Raw genomic sequence first — 18625 nt, 5'->3', positions numbered from 1 at the left:
AAAATGAACGGCCTCCCCTCAAATACACTACTCAAAAAAAGAAGATTGTTTTATCTGCTTGACTCCGTAGCACACTGAGATTCTCCATTCAAAATGATATTATTATTATTATTAATAAAGGCTATACCCCTACTAGATGCCTGGTATTCTGCAGTTGAGTAACTATTACTATTTCTATTTCTATTTCTATTTCTATCCCTGTGACAGTGCCAATCAAAAGTGATGAAAAATCCTGGATAACTACTACTTTATTCCTGTTTTTGCACAAAATTAAGTTTTTCTCTTAAAAGTTTGACATCATTTTTGTAACATTACAACCTTATTCCTGCAAAAATCATGCAGTTTTTCTTGTAAAATTGTGACTACTTGTAACTGTGCCACTTCATTCTCCGTATTTTGTGACTTCATTTATTTTTAAAATAATATGACTTAATTCTCAGAGTATGAACATTTTACTCTCAGATTTTATTATCTTTTTTTTGTTATAACATTACAACATAATTATCTCTATTTTTTTTCCCCCTGTAAAACTCCAATTTTACTCTCATGATATTACAATTTCATTCTTATAAAACCGTGAAGTTTCTGTTCAAAGGTTAAGACTTTAGTGTTAAAATAGTACAACTCTAATCTTGGAAAAATAATTCTACTTTTTTTTCATGTAAGATTGCTACTTTTTTGTTGTCTTAACTATTGTAACTATTAAAAATGTATTCATGTAAAATGTACTTTAATCCTCCTAAAATTAGGACTTTTTTTAAATGATTCAGGTGTACCTAATGATGTGATTTTTTTTTTTTCTCTCCAAAATATTTAGCGGTTTAGCAACTAGCCCAGAAATAATATGAAGTGATTTTTGTCTTATAAATCTACATATCTAATCATGTCATCAAAATGTAGACTACATTTGGTGTTATCAGTTGTGCGGGTTAAACAAAGACATTATTATTAGAAGAACTTGCATGCTCATTGGCCTGAATGTTTCTTAATCTGGGCTTTAAGGCTTTTGTTTTCTTTTAATTTCACTCATTTGTTGACGATATCTAGCGTATGTGACCCGCTTTCTTTCTACACAACATCTGGCGACTCCTGTCTGGAGGGACAGGGGGGAAACATTTTTTTTTTCCAAAATCCAAAAATATCCATACGTCATGATAAATGTCATGTGGATTAAGTGTGACTTTAAATGCATGTATGGTTTTCTCGTGCATAAGTATTCTAAAGCGTAATGTCTTTGCCTTGCACTGCAACCCCGGGGGCTGTCTTTTAAGAGTATTATATTGCCAAGGCGGGCTTTGATTTAATTAGTGACTTTTAGGTCAGCGATATCATGTTGCGTTTTGTGTCAAAACGAAACAGGAGGAGTTTGATGCAGTCAGCATGGAGGAGCAGCACTACCAAGGCGAAGCGGCCACGATGAAGGCCAAGATGCTCCTACGAGAGTCGAAGAAAGAACTTTTGAGGTACGGCGGTTTTACTCGACACAACCGTGAGGCCTCACGTGAAGCTTAACTGACAGATGGCGGCTACCTATAAAATAGGTGCGTTCCCGAGGCTTTAGTGTAACCACGGAAGATAAACATCAACGCATATGATACGGTGCTGGGGGGGAAACTTTTAGGCCGCCGTGAGCTTTGTTGTTTTCATGACCTTTTCCCAAAGCGGTCACATGGACTGATTAGAGTGCAGCAGCCCATTGGAGCACACCTGCAAGATAGCAGGATTACGCAAAAACACAAAACAATTCCTAAACTTTTTTTCCTCATACTTTTACAGCTTTATTCTTATACAATTAAGACATTTTCTCCAAAGTATGATTTTTTTTTAATGCTCATAAAATCAACCCCTTTTCATGTAAAATTAGAGAATTTTTTTCTCAATGTAATTCTGGTATAATTACAGCTTTCTCCTTGGAAAATTGTAACTTCCCCCCCCCCCTTGTAAAATGTTTGCTTTATTCTTGTAAAATGAAGCTGTTTTTATAAGCACAATAGTCTCATAACATTAAGTATTTTTCTTGTAAACTTAATGCTTTCCCTTAAAATAATTATTCTTGTAAACGTAGGAGAAAATTCACATAATTTGACTGAAATCTGAAATCGTTTTTTTCTGAATATGAATACGTTATTCTATGTGAAAAAGAAATCTTAATTCTTTTAAATAAATACAAAATGTATTAAAATGACAAATGTTTTCTGTTTTTTGACTTCTAAAATATCACTTTTGAATTATTGTAACTTGATTTTCATAAAAGTGTGTATAGTGTGTTGTGTAATAATATGACTTCATTCTTGTAAAATTCCAACTTTTTCCTTCTAATATTATGGCTTAATCATATTAAAAATGGCCTCCTATGCACGGAGCACATGTGGTAAGGAGTCGTGCTAACATAAGTGATAAGAATAACAGCATCAAACGCCAACATGACAACTTTCTTGCTTTAAAATTGCCAGTTTTTTTGCCTTCCCCCCCCCCCCCCCCCAATAAGAATACCACTCAATTTTACACTCAATATTCCAAAATGAGCAAAACATTCAGCTTTTTTTGCGCTGAAAGATTTTCCCTTTTTCCTGTCACATTTTCTGCCTTTATTGTCGTAAGTAAATGCGGCGAGGCAAATAGCAGCGGAGTGTGTGCATCACGTTGTAACTGGTATGTCTGCAGGTTCATGTGGACTGAGAGGAAATGTGTCACTTTGAAAAGTGAGTTTTTTTGTGGTTTTTGGAGTGCATGCTCTGCAGAGCCGTCACCAGCGTTTTAGTAGGAACCTCTAGTTTGGACCCTCACTGACACTAGCGGACGTCATTAAAACGAACATGATGCAATTTCTTACTAAATGTACTAACCCCGCCCCCACATCAGCCTGCTTCCTCCTCTTCCTCTTCCTCCCTGTTAATGCCCACGGGAAGCTCCTCCTGGTCTGCGGGGAAGTCGTCCTAATCTGCGTATGAAATGTTGTGTGCCCTCCCGCAGCTGTCCGACCCCGGGCTGTGACGGCAGCGGCCACGTGACGGGGAATTATGCATCGCACCGGAGGTACCGTAATTAATCACTCTCTCGTTAGCATCGGCCGCCACGTACTGTAGAGTCAGATAGTAGACCGGCGAAGTACTAGTATAATTATTATACGTGTTCAAAATATAGATATATAAAGTTCATGTAAGTATTCAAATAATTCATGAAAAGTAATTGTTTTATCTTAAAATGACAACTTTATCATCATTTGTCTGCTCAAAACGTAACTTTATTCCCATACAATTGCCTGTTTTTCTTATACAAATTCATTTTCATGCTTGTCATAGGGATCACACTCCTCAGCCTCCCCGGTAAGGTCTATTCAGGGGTGCTGGAGAGGAGGGTCCGTCGGGAAGTCGAATCTCCGCAGATTCAGGAGGAGCGGTGTGGTTTTCGTCCTGGCCGTGGAACAGTGGGCCAGCTCTACGCCCTCGGCAGGGTCCTCGAGGGTGCGTGGGAGTTCGCCCGACCAGTCTACATGTGTTTTGTGGACTTGGAGAAGGCGTTCGACCGTGTCCCTCTGGGAGTCCTGCGCGGGGTGCTTCGGGAGCACGGGGTACCGAACACCCTGATACGGACTGTTCGGTCCCTGTACGACCGGAGTCAGAGTTTGGTCCGCATACCCGGCAGTAAGTCGGACTCGTTCCCGGTGAAGGTTGGACTCCGCCAAGGCTGCCCTTTGTCACCGATTCTGTTCATAACTTTTATGGACAGAATTTCTAGGCGCAGCCGAGGCTTTGAGGGGGTCCGGTTTGGTGGCCTCAGTATTGCATCTCTGCCTTTTGCAGATGATGTGGTTCTGTTGGCTTCATCAAGCCGTGACCTCCAACTCTCACTGGAGCAATTCGCAGCAGAGTGTGAAGCGGCTGGGATGAGAATCAGCACCTCCAAATCTAAGACCGTGGTCCTCAGTCGGAAAAGGGTGGCGTGCCCTCTCCGGGTCGGGGATGAGATTCTGCCCTAAGCGGAGGAGTTCAAGTATCTCGGGGTCTTGTTCACCAGTGAGGGAAGAACGGAACGGGAGATCGACAGGCGGATCGGTGCAGCGTCTGCTGTGATGCGGACTTTGTATCGGTCCGTTGTGGTAAAGAAGGAGCTAAGCCCTCGATTTACCGGTCGATCTACGTTCCTACCCTCACCTACGGTCACGAGCTGTGGGTCGTGACCGAAAGAACGAGATCCAGGATACGAGCGGCCGAAATGAGTTCCCGGGCACTCCCTTAGAGATAGGGTGACAAGCTCGGTCATCCGGGAGGATCTCAGAGTAGAGTCGCTGCTCCTCCGCATCGAGAAGAGCCAGATGAGGTGGCTGGGGCATCTGATTCGGACGCCTCCCCGGTTAGGTGTTCCGGGCACGCCCCACCGGGAGGAGACCCCGGGGAAGTGGCTGGGGAGAGGGAAGTCTGGGCGTCCCTGCTAAAGCTACTGCCCCCGCGACCCGACCTCGGATAAGCGGTAGAAAATGGATGGATGGATGGACGGATGCCTGTCATATTAAAACATTATTTTCAAACTATTACAACTTTTTTCTCATGTTAACTTTTTTTTTTTTGCTTTAAGCTTATATTTCTTTTGTACTAATATTACCACTCGATTCTCCTAATATTATGACTTTCTGCTCATAAAATTACAACTGCTCTTGTCCAATTATCCATCCATCCGCTTCTCCTCCCGAGGGTGGCGGGCGTGCTGGAGCCTGTTCCGCCTATCATCGGGCAGGAGGCTGGGCAAACCCTCAAGTGGTTGCCAGCCAATGTAAAGTTATACATTTGATTTCTAAAATAACAACCATCTTAGCATAACAGTTTTTTCTCCGAATATTTCGACTTTATTTTTGCAAAATTCCAACTGTTTCATACCACAATTCATTCTCATAAAATGACGTTACTCTCGTAGATCTACAACCATTTTCCTGTAGAAATGTTTCATTTTATTCTCTCTCCAAAATGACGACTTTATTTAATTGTGTGACTTATTGCAGGTCATGTTTTATTTAGAACACACTCTATTACATTATGACTTCATTCTTAAAAAAACATTCCCATTTTTTTGTAGTATGACTTTTTTGTTTCTTGTCGTAGCACAACTTTATCTCGGTGAAATTTGGACTCTCTGTCAACAACAAGTGAATGGAGTGGATGCACGCAGCACTTCTGCATTTTATGGAATCCCGTGATCTTTGTAGTACCGGGCCAGTAGTAAACGCGTTCGAATAAAAAGCTGAGTTGAATCACTGAACGCGATGGGAGGCGCACCGCGGTGTTTTGGCTGGAAGAACTCCACCCCGTCATTTTTAAAAAGGAAAAAACTCTCTCACGCTTTGAAAGAACGAGGCTATTTTTCCATCAGATGCCGTCTCCCAGTAGCTTAAAACAAACTGACATCGGAAACTGCATAGAATTACGATTTTAGTGTTAGAAAATTCAGTTTGTCTTGATTCCCGTAATATTACTATTATTCTAAAATGATGACTTTTTAACTGTAAGAGTAACAATAGCGTGCCTTTCCCCCCCCCCCCCCCTTACAACCTTTCTCATAATATTCCCACTTTATTCTTAGACTGACATTTTTGTCCATTTTGTTTTATTTTTCCTCTTACATTTTTGTATTTCTCCTCATAAAAAGACGTGTTTGCTCTTTTCAAACTGCAACTTATTAGCCTCATGACCTGTAAATGATGACTATTCCCGCACTATTACGACTTGATTAAAGTATAACAACCATTATTTGTGTAAATGAAAGCGAATCACTCTCTCATTAGCATTGCTGTTGCTATATTTTAGAACAAGTTGCAGGCCAATGAAAAGAATCAAAAAATGGCCCAAAATAAAAGCGCTTGGCAAATATTTGCAAACAAATAAAAAGCGTTGTGCGTGTGTTTAAGATGCTTTAATGCAGCGGAGTGATCAAAGTGCACTGAGATGACGGTTAGCTCTTTATCCTCACCGCAGCGTTTCTGGATGTCCTCTGGCTGACAAGACTCTCAAGTCACTGATGGCAGCCAACTCTCAGGAACTCAAGTACGTATTTAGAAAACGCCGCCATTGTTCTTATTGTTGTTGTTGTTGTTGTTCGAGGATTTCACACCTCAGAACAGGCTCGTCCTGCTCCAGCTTTTGCCTCTCTACGACGCATATTTCGACGTACTTAGCGAGAACTTTTGTGGCATTTGCAACGTTGCCTATTTGCATGACGAGCATGATGTGCGTCTCCACCGCGCAGGTGCCCAACACCTGGTTGTGATGGATCCGGACACGTGACGGGGAACTACGCGTCGCACAGAAGGTAGCCATGGCTGAGGGGCGGCGGGAACACGCGTGGCGACCGTTAAACACATTTTGTCACATGCGTGACATCACAGCAGATGGTGAAAGTCTCACTCCCAGTCGCAAACACGCTTTGCTTTTTCCATTTCACTTTCTTGTGTTGCTTTTTTGATTGAATGATTTGGCGTCTGCCCTGCGATTGGCTGGCGACCGGTTCAGGGTGTACCCCGCCTCTCGCCTGAAGATAGCTGGGATAGGCTCCAGCAGCCCGCGACCCGCGCTAAAGAAAATGCACGGATGGATGATTTGGCGTCTTAATACCGTCGGAATGTTAGGAGAAGCCAAATTCACACACAAACGTAAATGCAACAGTCTCCATTTATGATCGGAATATCCCAATTTACTGTGGTAAAAGAATGACTTTTGACGCGTGTCCTCCAATAGCTGTGAAATGATTATCTTACATTTCTGGCTATTTCGTTGTAATCTTACGACTCTGGTCTTGAAATAGAATTGAAACTAAAACCATAACTACTGTAACATCCAAATGCTCTTACCTCTTGCATTGAAAAGCAGCTAATGCAACTTTTAACCAGTCTACCGCTAAAGACATTTGCGCCCCACACTGCAAATACGCCACAAAATCAGACAACACACATCAGGAACTATATATTTATCCTCTATTTATCTTGATATTTGTATTTGATTGATTTTTTCACGTCTTCTTGGAGAGAGGTGGGGTGACGCCCTAGCGCCCTCTATCGGCCAACTGCCACTTGTAAAATTAGAAGTTTATTATCTTAAGATTCCAAATGTTTTGTTCAAATATTGTGACTGTAATAGGGCTGCAACTAATTATTATTTTAATAATCGATTAATCTTTTGATTCTTTTTTTTTTTAGATTCATTGATGAATCAGATGAAAAAAAACATTTTTTAAATTTCCATTCCCTACAAACACAGGACATTGTTTCAAATTTACAGAACAGCCAATGCACAAATATAATTTGATTATGATTCAGTTACTGGTTTGCTCTGTGACATATCAGAAAATCTGCAAAAATGTTAGAAGCAGATGTTTGCAAATGTCTTAGTTTGATAATCAGTCTTCTTTCATGGAGGACTACAGGAAGATGAGAATACTGAAATTCTGTGGATTTGGACAATTGGAAGTTAAACAAGGTCTTTCATTGATGAATCCAAAAGCAGTTAGATAACTAGATAGATTAAATTAGATCATTGTTGCGCCTCTAGACTGTAGTCTTGCCAAATTAGGACAAATGTAGGATTTTCAAAAAACTAAAATTAAGACTTTATTCCCATGAAACTACAATTTAATTCTCAGAAAATTAAAACTTTCCTCTCCAATTAGTACAATCTGTTTCTTGCAATAATGCAAATATTCTTGTAAAGTTACATTTGTTTCCACAAATTTGTTGTGAAATTACAATCTTAAAAATTTCTTGCAAGATTGTAACTCCAATCTTGTAAAATGACTTTTTTCCCCTCCTAATATTATAAGTAAAATTATGACTTTGCTCTTTGTGAAACTACAACTTGATTTAAAAAAAAAAAATTGTGGTAAAAGTAGGACATTATTTTCTTTAAATTTCTTACTTACTTTTATGATGCACTTTGTGCTGTTTATCAGAAATGAACGCTGTAATCTAATGCCAATCTGTGCACCCAGCAAAACTCAATGCAGCTCTGCTTACCTTGTGTCTTTGACATGAGCAGTAGACCCGTGGGGGATGTGAGTGTTTATCCATAGCAGTGCAATCTGTCCATTGCTCGGAAGGGGCTCTGGATCTTTGCCCAGCCTAGCTGATCATGTCATGGGCAGAGAAACTCTCTATACGGGTGGTTATCATGTACATTTTTGAATCAATAAAAGAGTGAAATTCAGAAGGCCTCGCTCACAGACACAGTTTCAGAAATGGGCAGATAACAAAAGATTTACTTGGTCGCTCAGGCACTTCAGAGACCCAACGATTTGTTTACAAGTACTTAAAATGTCAATTTTCCGTAATATGTACCAATGCCCCCTTAAAATGCATAATGTGCTGTTATTTCTTTTAGCTTGTCGGGATGTCCACGTGCCAGAAAAGGAGGTTTGAAGCTCACCCCGAGCAAGGAGGACAAAGATGAGCAAGAGCTCAAGTATGACGTTTCTCTTTACTCTCTCTTATTTTGCTCAGTGTCACAAAAAGCGGAAAAGTGTCACGCTTTTTTCGCAGCGTTCCGCTACCTGCGGGCCATCAAGTTGCACAAAGAAAATCAGCAGCTTTTGTGCTCACATTAGTGAATGACTTTCCGAAGATTAATGCGCTGCGATGTGTTTTTGTGGGATTTGAAAGAATATCAGGCTTATCACTCTCTCTCTCTCTCTCTCTCTCTCTCTCTCTCTCTCTCTCTCTCTCTCTCTCTCTCTCTCTCTCTCTCTCTCTCTCTCTCTCTCTCTCTCTCTCTCTCTCTCTCTCTCTCTCTCTCTCTCTCTCTCTCTCTCTCTCTCTCTCTCTCTCTGTCGCTCGCTCGGGAATGCTTTCTTTGTAATTATGTGAAGAAAGGTAGCCGGCGGCGGCTTCGTCGTCCAAAACAATAACGTAATTGACACGTGAGCCTTTGTGGACGCGTACATCTGGACACTGATTTTTTGGGACTTTTTAATTACTAATGCATCAGCTTATAAGCATTAAACGGGTATGGATCTCATACACATTAGGAGGGGAGGGGGGATGGTGGATGTCCATATGGCACGTCCCATTTGTGTCTACCTGTGTGCATGCGTGTTTGTGTTTAGTGAGACAAAGTTACTCGTGGTAAATACACGATGTGCAATTCTCTTTAGTTTGAAAGTTAACTTCGAGTGTGAGTGGTACTTAACACTTGGCATCTTTTTTGAAGAATTGCTCACGATCTGCCAAACAGCGGCTTGTTCTGAACTTGGCTGCCACCGTAGCTCGCATTCGTAACTGAAATTTTTGCTTGCACTCATTTCTTGAAAAAGTCCAGTCAGGTCACCTGTAAATTGAGATACGACTATACTAGATTTTTTTTTTCATGCATTATAATTTTTTACATTATTATTTTTTTAAATATGTATATATATTTGTTTTTTCTTTCTTTCTTTTTTCTTGCAGTACAACAGCTTTTTTTCCCCCCATACACCTTTTTGGGTTATAATATTGATTCTTTATGCTAAATTATTTTTAGTTTTGGAATTTAGTGTCAGAAGCTTGAATATTGTTTTCTTCTGGAATTATGTTTTTAACTCAATTATGTGATTTTATTGCGTTAACAGTAAAAGGCAAAAGTAAACATTTAAATAACAATTAAAAAAAAATTATGACTCTTTTCATAAAATGTTTTAAATAAAAATACTTATTTTTATACTAATATTACCTTATGCTTTTCTCAGAATATTATTTATTTTCATAAAATTCAATCTTTTTTTACTCATATTGTAAATCTTACAATTATTTGTTATTTAATGCACCTTAATTTTGTCAAAATGTATGCATAAATTATATATATATATAATTACTACTACTGTTTGTAACATTGTGATTTTTATTTATTCTGTCAATATTGTGATTTTTTGTGTGAATGTATTGTCTTAACTGTAAAAGATGATTGCATTATTCCATTTTTTCCTCATCAAATTCTGACTTTTTACCATTGAAATCTTGCTCATTTAGAAAAATCATAAAATAACATTTGTATTCTCTTAATATTGCCACCTTGTTAAAATGACATGCCTTCACTTACTTTTTTTCCCCCCCATTGTATTATTATTTATTTGTAAAATAATTTTTTTTTCTTGAAATATTACAACTCCTAAAATTCTGATGTTGGTACTCCTTTTCAAAAAGATTCCAAAATTATACATTGGTCTAATAGTATAGGGATTAGTATTCGTATGGTACGATACTAAAAAAATATATATTATTGTCGTGAAATTGCAACCCTATTCTCATAAAAAATATATATATATATTACTCTGGACCCCTTTGTTCCCCTTCATCAATAATGGAGAAGGAACATTCTTCAGCTCGAGGGCCAACAATTTGTATAATTCATGTCACTCCATTACTGACCTGCACTGTGACATGTAAAACAACAACAATATCAACAACATGCCCGGTAAATCCAACTCTTGATGAAATTCCCATCGGAGCGCTCCCATTAAAGTTTAGCGTGGATTAGTTACTTGCACTTAATGCGATTATTTGAGTCCATTTCCAGTTTTGGCCACTTCTTTTTTTTAATCAGCATTTGGCTGGATTAATCAACTTAATGGTCAACAGATCTTCCGGTCCAGTTATTGAAAGAGATTGTTTTAATGATCTCAGACTGCAATTTGCTCCAAATATATATAAATATACTGTAGACTTTTGTTGTTGTGGTTGTTATTTTGTTGGACTCCTACACGGGGCAGCCGTAATATTAGGTACACCTGCACGAATCCAGTTTACAAAGGTAATAATGCTCACTTTGGACTAACTTTACTAACAATATGTTTGTCATTGTGCCTCGTACGGTTATGGCTTTATTGCCGTAATGTCGCCAACGTGTTCACATAAAATCACAACTTTGTTGTCCAAAAATATTATTACTATATAACAAGTTTCTCCTAATATTCTGAGTTAAGTCAGAATACTTTGACTTTTTCTCATAATGTAACAACTTTATTCCATCATTTTCTTCGAATAATTCTACATTTTGATTCTAGAATTAGTTTTCCTCTTTTTGACTCTATATGGTGAATTCATCATTTAAAAATTCCAATGTTTTTTCCTTGCATTATGCGACGGCATATTAGGGTCACCTAGTGAGAGAGAGAAAAGAAAAGAAAACCCGAGACGTGATTTAAAGTAGTCATGGCGAATAAGATATAACATCGTCATTATGAAATTTAAAATCGTCACGATGAGATTTCAAGTCAACAATTGACAAGAAGATCCAAGTTAACTCTTGTATATAGACCGTAGATATTGTACATAGTCCTCTTTAGCGTCTGAGCTAGAACCTTTTGGAATGTTGGAGGAAGCCGACTAGATATGGTATCAACAAGAAAGAGCATTTTACAAACAGGCGTGGCTATTTCTCCGCCAGGTGTCCGGTGTTTGGGTGCGAGGGCCAGGGCCACATATCGGGAAAGTACACGTCTCACCGCAGCGCCAGCAGTTGTCCGCTGGCCGCCAGAAGACAAAAGGAGGCGTCCCTCAACGGGCTGCCCTTCGCCTGGAAGAGCAACAAGCAGGAGCTGCCTCACTGCCCTCTGCCCGGCTGCAACGGCCTCGGCCACGCCAACAACGTGTTTGCCACGCACAGAAGGTCGAGCTCGCCTTCACGTCGCAATATGGTATGGCTCAATATCCCGACTTCATGCTAAAAAGTCTGATCTTCAATCAAATAGCTTGTCAGGGTGCCCGCTTAACGCGCAAAGTATCAAGAAGAAGCACTCCGAAGAGGAGATGATGACCATCAAACTAAAGGCCAGCAGTGGTAAGTTGACACTGGATCACCCACAATTGACAATTTCTTTTAGTGCTGTCTGGGCGGACATAATCTGGTATTACTATTTCTTGTAAAGTTATTACTTTAGTGTCTTAATATTACAACTTGATTCTTGTGAAATGAAGACTTTTCCTGTGTTATTCTCTTGCAAGTTTGACATTTTTTTTTCTTGTAATATTGTGACATTTTCTAAAGCAGTTTTTTGATTTTATGATTTTCCCATTGACACTATAAAATCATTATATATTATTAAATGTAACAAGCCGGCACGGCACGGCGGACGACTTTTTAGCACATCTGCCTCACAGTTCTGAGGTCCGGGGTTCAATCCTCGGTCCCGCCTGTGCGGAGTTTGCATGTTCTCCCCGTGCCTGCGTGGGTTTTTTTTTCCGGGCACTCCGGTTTCCTCCCACATCCCCAAAACATGCGTGGTAGGTTGACTGAAGACTCTAAATTGCCCGTAGGTGTGAATGGTTGTTTGTTTCTATGTGCCCTGCGATTGGCTGGCGACCGGTTCAGGGTGTACCCCACCTGCCGCCCGAAGATAGCTGGGATAGGCTCCAGCACGCCCGCGACCGTTGTGAGGAGAAGCGCTAAAGAAAATGGATGGAACAAATTAAATACATCATTAAAATTATGTGATTATGATGTGTCTATATAAGCATCCTATAAAAATGTAAACTTTGTTTCTCGTAAAATTATGATTTAATTATGATGGTTAGATTTGTATTATTTTATTATTTTTTTCTCAAGAAATCAAAACTCAAAATATTACAACTACGGTATTTGTGTGACTTTAATTCAATACAAATTCAAACTTCCTTTTAATATTTAAGGTTTGCCATCAAGTTATTCTATTATGATTACAAAATGCTTCTTGTAATATTATGACTTTATTCCATAACATTACAACAAGAATTTGTTCTTGTCAAATTAACTTCCATACAATTGCGAGTGTTTTTCCTCATATTAATAAAATGAGAACAGTTTTAACTTCAAAATAGACTTGTTCAGCACAATGAAATAACCAACTAACTTTGTAAATATATTTTGGAAATATTGTGATTGTGTGTATCCAGTCATACTGTTTTGTTTTTGAAAGTCAAATTTCCAATCAAAAGCATGACTCGTGTCTTGCAGGCATTGAAAAGAAAGAGGACGGTCAACACTTGGAGCACGACATCGACGAACTGAACCAATCCAACATGCAAATGGCGGCGAACATGAAGCAGCTGCAAACCCAGGTAAGCATCAACTCCTTCACATAGAAGACATTTGCGCTCTTTGCCCTTTTTAAAACTTTGACTGTTGTTGTTGTTGTTTTTGTACCTGAAAGCAGATCTCGTCGATGGAGTGCAACCTGAAGAGCATCGAGGAGGAGAACAAGATGATGGAGCAGCACAACGACGGCCTCCTCGAGGAGCTGGCTCGCCTCAGCCAAGCGCTCATCAGCAGCCTCACCGACATCCAGCTGCCTCAAATGGTGTAACACGCACGCACACACATTAGCACGACACCTGCGCATCACGTGGCGGCACTAACACGCGTTTTACACCGCAGGGCCCCATCAGCGAGCACAACTTCGAAGCCTATGTGAACACGCTGACGGACATGTACAACAAGTCGCAGTGCGAGTACTCGCCCGAGTGCAAAGCGCTTCTGGACAACATCAAGAAGGCCATCAAAGGTATCCACGTTTGAGCTTTTTCCCTTTTTTTTCCTCCCCCGAGTGCACGTGCCAGACATCAATGTCCGAGGCCGCGTTGAGAGTCGGCCATGTTAGAACTGCTTTTCACTTTGGTTTCTTTGATCCTGCTGAGATTTCCACTCCTCTTGCACTTGTTTTTCTTTTGATGACGACTATTTATTATTGTTATTATATTATTATTGATATTCTATTTGTCCATCGCTGTATTTATTATGATTATTATGATTATTATTTAATTTATGTGTATTTATTTCCCCAAATAAAACAGTCCAAAAAAACAACAACATTCCAATTTTGTGCCGCACGAGTATGACAGTTGCAGTAGCTCTCCCTTAAAGAAGTACTAGTACACCAAAAGTGATCCTATTTTTATGAAGCTTTTGCTTTCTTTATTGGAATGTGAATGTATGCTAGATGATGTTACAAGTGATAACAATGCGATGCCACTGTACTGTACCTTTCTTTTTTCTTTACTTAAAATTCAAACAGCAAAAACACAACAATTTTCATTTTTATTAAATATAGTTATTAGAAAACTGCCTTCTGCACACACACACACACACACACACACACACACACGTGAGGTGTGCATGTCGTACGTGCCTAAATGTATATGGATCCGTTTATGACATTAAAAAAACAAGTACAAGTACTACGTTTTGTTTGTGCTAGGGCAGTATTACGTGGACGGTGTCTCATTTATTCACACAGTACAATTATTTTCATAATAGGAGGACAGATGTGTTCCTGATGACTGTTTCGATATCTCAGTAGCTGATTGCAAGATGGAGACTGACAATTATTTCATATTTGATCCTTTTTGAATGCACCGTGAGGTAAAAACACACAAATGGACTCCTGTTTATCTCTATAAGTGCTTACAAAAGCCTTAACACTCTTTACCTAAAACACTTTGTATATTCTTGTATCGCTTGGGGCAGATTTGAATGGTAGCTACTTAAAAAAAAAAAAAAGTACAAATAAATTTGTTTCCTCGAATTACAACAATGGGTGGAAAAAGGTTCTTTGCACTTTTGTAATTCAATGTGACTATACTTTGAAACAGCAGTTTGTGCCATGTTATTCTAAAAATAAGTACATGAATTTGTACTCTTTATCATAATATCTATATACTTTGCATCATTTTCCCATAAATGAACAGGTTGCCCAGCCCTCCTTTAAATCTTTTTTTGTTTTGTTTTTTTTTTACTCTGAATTATGATCCCCCACAAACGCCAATGGACATTGAATTTTTGTCAACATGTAGCCAAGCAGACTATTGCCATGAAAGGAAAGTGACAGCAGCAGCAGCAGCAGAAGCAGCAAGAGCCAAATTATCACAGCACCACCCCACATTCTATCCAAATAATATTTAAAAATTTCAATCCCCAAATGTAATCCTTTATTTATATTTTCTTAGATTTAATTCCTACCACACGCATTGTTTGCTCAGGAAGTTCTGTGAATAATATTTATTTATCTCCCTACAATCTTCCTGTTAGTATTTGATGTTTTGTAATGTGAAACGCTTCTTTTTCGTGAAACGATTATTAGTATGATATGAGATTGTATTGTATTTTTTTTTCTTTTTCTTATTGAACATGATGAGGTAATGCTTTTCATTTTCCGCTGAAGTAGTTTGTACATTCAAATTTACTTTTACGATTTCACAATTTACACACACGCACACACACGCACACACACACACAAAGATATGCGCTGTGTTGTACAGTTTGTGTATGGTAGAAATAAACTTTTCAAACAGGTTTTTTTGCTTGTGTGTGTGTGTGCTTTCATTTCTTTGACTTCCGCTTCTGCTCACACCTGAAGGCTTCAACTTCTCCGGGCATCAGATGTTACGACGCGTTTCTGTGTATCTCAAGCGTCATTTTAACCTATTCAGCCATGCGAGTATGTTCTTCTTTGTCACTTATCTATGTACTCCTTTTACAACGTACATGGTGCCCCTCATGCTCAGACTGAGACATCACAGTCGGGCCTTCAGAACAAGCTGACAATCTTGTGTTCCTAAACCTCAACCTCTGAGAAACAGTTCATTCATTAGCACTTTTACTGGATAAATACTGGAATGTTATTTGAAACACTGCGTTGTATTTATTTGAATTCTTTGCACTTTACCGCATTCCTAGAAAGGTGGTTACTACCAAATATTTTCAATGGTATTTATTTGGCCACTGGATATTTCTGTTTTATTTTTATTCCTCTTTTTATTTTTGTCCATATTGCACACCGACTGTATATGCATAATCATGTCGTAGTACCACGACTGACCTGTGAGAGGCAGCACGGTGCCAAAGGGCAGACAGACTGCTGTAGAATACAAAGAAGAAGAAACAGTGGCCGTAAAACCCGAACCAGAAATAGAAGAAGCTAGGCTAATTGTTTGCGCAGCTGGTAACAAGATTACAGTAGTTCCTGTCTACGGAGTTCGAGACAAACATATTTTGCATTTTTTTTTCATAATTTGAAACAATTCCCAGGTGTCTTAATAACTTGCCTGTGACATAAATCATACACCGAGGACGTTCCAGGCGGCGATTGGCGGTCTTCTCTTCCGCCTCGCTCAGTGGCTGGCCGCTTGCTTCTGTTAGCGAAGGCAGACCCCAGAATGGGGAAAACAAGCGAGCGCACAAGACAATGAAAGCATTTTAGTGGTGCATGGACATGGACATAAACACAAACGCCCCCCCCCCCCCCCCCCCCCCCCGGCCGAACAACAACTTTACCGAGCAATTGAGTGCTGTTTAGCCGAGGCTAATCTGTGAACCCCAGAAACTCAGTGCAACTCTGCTTACCCATAGAGATTCAACTGCATTAACACTACTACATTCACTCCAAGCTACTGAATTACACTTGTCAATTAGTGCGCAGTGCTGCATAAAATTACCAAACGCAAATACCCCCTCAACCCCACATCGACAATTTAGCCGAACGTTATTATAACACTGCAGCTAATGCTGTTAACGCCGATGCTAACTGACTGTAGCCTATATAAAGTCACACCTGCGAACGACAACACAACAACCACATGTGACCATCTCAGGGGACGTCCCCACCACAGACGTATATTTAAGGGAACTCTACCTCACCAAAGATTTAGGGCCTAAAGAGGTTAAAGGTGAAACGTCTTCAACAACCAAGAAGAGTACAGTTGCCGCCTGTTAACTTTTGCGGGTTACCTTGTGTGTTACCATCCCCTGGTGGTCAAAAGGAGACATTACAACTAGAAGTGAGCCATCATTAGAAAACCTGAATTGAGGCAAGATATTACAATAATATAAAAATCCTTTATTGTCATGGTGCAGATACAACAAAATTGTGGTGCAAATCCAAGTTTGGGAAGAAAAATAAAGAATCGAATCATAACTATACAAAGACAAGAAATCAAAAGTCCTTGTTTGGTTATTAACGTAATACAGTTTATACTATTCATGCTCTTTTAGTCTTATTTTATCATCAAACAAAAGTGAAATATAATCAAAAATACTCCAGTGAATACAGCAGTTTAAGTAGATGTTTACTTTTTGCAAGAAAATGTATGTGAACCCTTTGGAATTACCTGGGTTGCTCTGTAAATTGGTCATCAAATGTGTGTTTCCCTAAATTTATACCACACCCAAAAAAAAAAAAATGTGTTTCCATGTTTTTACTGAACACAATATGTAAACAAAAAAGTGGAAGGTGAAAAATTAAATGTATGATAGCAATGCGTCCAGGCCCTGAGAGAGCAGCACAGTCCCACAGCTTGATGCTCCCTCCACCAATACTTTAGTTAGGATAAAGTTTTGATGGCGGTGTGCCACGCATTTTCCCCTCACACATAACGCTGTGTGTTCTTTTTAGACAAATTAACTTTGGTTTCATCTACCCACAAAAAAACGTTTGCTACTAACGCAACGGAAAATCTAAGTGCTTTTGCAAACTTCAAACCTGTAACAATATTTTTTTTTGGACAGCAGTTGCTTCCTCCGTGGCGTCCTCTCGCGAGATCCATTCTTGTTAAGTGTCTTAGCAGAGATTTCTGTAAGTCTTTATCAGACACTTTGATTGATTGATTTTTTTTTCATTTCGAGAGTAGCAGCAATGCTGAACTTTTGTGAGTCTTTCCAGCTTCATGCAATTTAACAATTTGTCATTTTCGCTCTTCTGAGAGCTTTTTTTTTTTTTTTTTGGTTCACATCAGGCAATGCTTCTTGAAAATGAAAAAGCTCAAAGTTTGAAGCAACACCTCCAATCTCCCACACGGATTGAACTTTCAGTAGGATGACTCATGACCATAATTAGCTCTTTGAGAAGTCATTAGTCCAGGCCAGGGGGTGTCAAACTCATTTGTGTCGCGGGTCACATTGTAGTTAGGGTTTCTCTCAGAGGGCCGTTAAGATTTTGAAATCCAATTGAATCAACTCCTTATATTATTACATCGACAACAAATTGATAGATGAATAGTTTGGAAATCGAAATTCAAGGGTAATGCTTTGTAACTATTGTTTAAGCTACTGTATTGTAAAAAGAGGTTTGGTAACAAAAACATGGTTAGAAATATTTATTCCATATGACAATGAAAACATTTTCTACAGATTTTAGCAAGAATCATGGCAGTTCAAGCACATGATTTGCTTTCGCGGGCCACATAACATGATGTGGTGGGCCAGATCTGGCCCCCGGGCTTGAGTTTGACACCTGTAGTCTAGACGGTCACATACCTTTTTTCACCCTGCACTGTGACGTTCCCATGGCGTGTTTGTTAAAAACGTGGAAACATAACTGTTATGACCAATTTAGGCACAATTCCTAAGTTATTCTAAAGCACAGGTGTCAAACTGGTGGCCCGGGAGCCAGATTCGGCCGCCACATCATTTTATGTGGCCCGCGAAAGCAAATCAAAATTGTCCATTGTGTTCTGGTGTAACAACATTGAGATATTTGCAAGCATTTTTTTTGTTTGTTACCAATCCCCCTTTGAAAAGAAATGTAATAGTTGAAAAAGGTGTTTTTATAGGCTTCTGATTTCAAAACTGGTCATTCATCAATGTGTAATTTCGGTATATGAGGTAATCTTTCATTTACATGGGTTCACGGTCGTAGCGGCCCTCCG

At 39.3% G+C, this 18625-nt stretch overlaps 1 protein-coding gene across 7 annotated transcripts in view; it reads left to right on the top strand.

The window, feature by feature from the left end:
- Positions 1 to 15277, top strand: part of st18 (ST18 C2H2C-type zinc finger transcription factor) — a 66608-nt gene extending 51331 nt beyond the window's left edge. Inside the window, exons 14-24 of one of the 7 annotated variants that reach the window (XM_061798035.1) lie at positions 1360 to 1463; positions 2974 to 3036; positions 5967 to 6035; positions 6238 to 6300; positions 8361 to 8441; positions 11397 to 11618; positions 11701 to 11789; positions 12942 to 13045; positions 13141 to 13284; positions 13362 to 13488; positions 14241 to 15277. In XM_061798035.1, coding sequence (XP_061654019.1) covers positions 1360 to 1463; positions 2974 to 3036; positions 5967 to 6035; positions 6238 to 6300; positions 8361 to 8441; positions 11397 to 11618; positions 11701 to 11789; positions 12942 to 13045; positions 13141 to 13284; positions 13362 to 13488; positions 14241 to 14260 — 1086 coding nt within the window. In that variant the 3' untranslated portion in view covers positions 14261 to 15277. Of the gene's footprint in view, positions 1 to 1359; positions 1464 to 2973; positions 3037 to 5966; positions 6036 to 6237; positions 6301 to 8360; positions 8442 to 11396; positions 11619 to 11700; positions 11790 to 12941; positions 13046 to 13137; positions 13285 to 13361 lie in introns of all 7 variants that reach the window. The other 6 variants (XM_061798034.1, XM_061798037.1, XM_061798038.1 and 3 more) reach the window with 6 other exon arrangements.
- Positions 15278 to 18625: the final 3348 nt, after the last annotated feature.

The sequence above is a fragment of the Phyllopteryx taeniolatus genome, chromosome 14 (assembly GCF_024500385.1).
Source record: "Phyllopteryx taeniolatus isolate TA_2022b chromosome 14, UOR_Ptae_1.2, whole genome shotgun sequence".
Lineage (NCBI taxonomy): Eukaryota > Metazoa > Chordata > Actinopteri > Syngnathiformes > Syngnathidae > Phyllopteryx > Phyllopteryx taeniolatus.
This window is presented reverse-complemented; position numbering and strand designations above follow the sequence as displayed.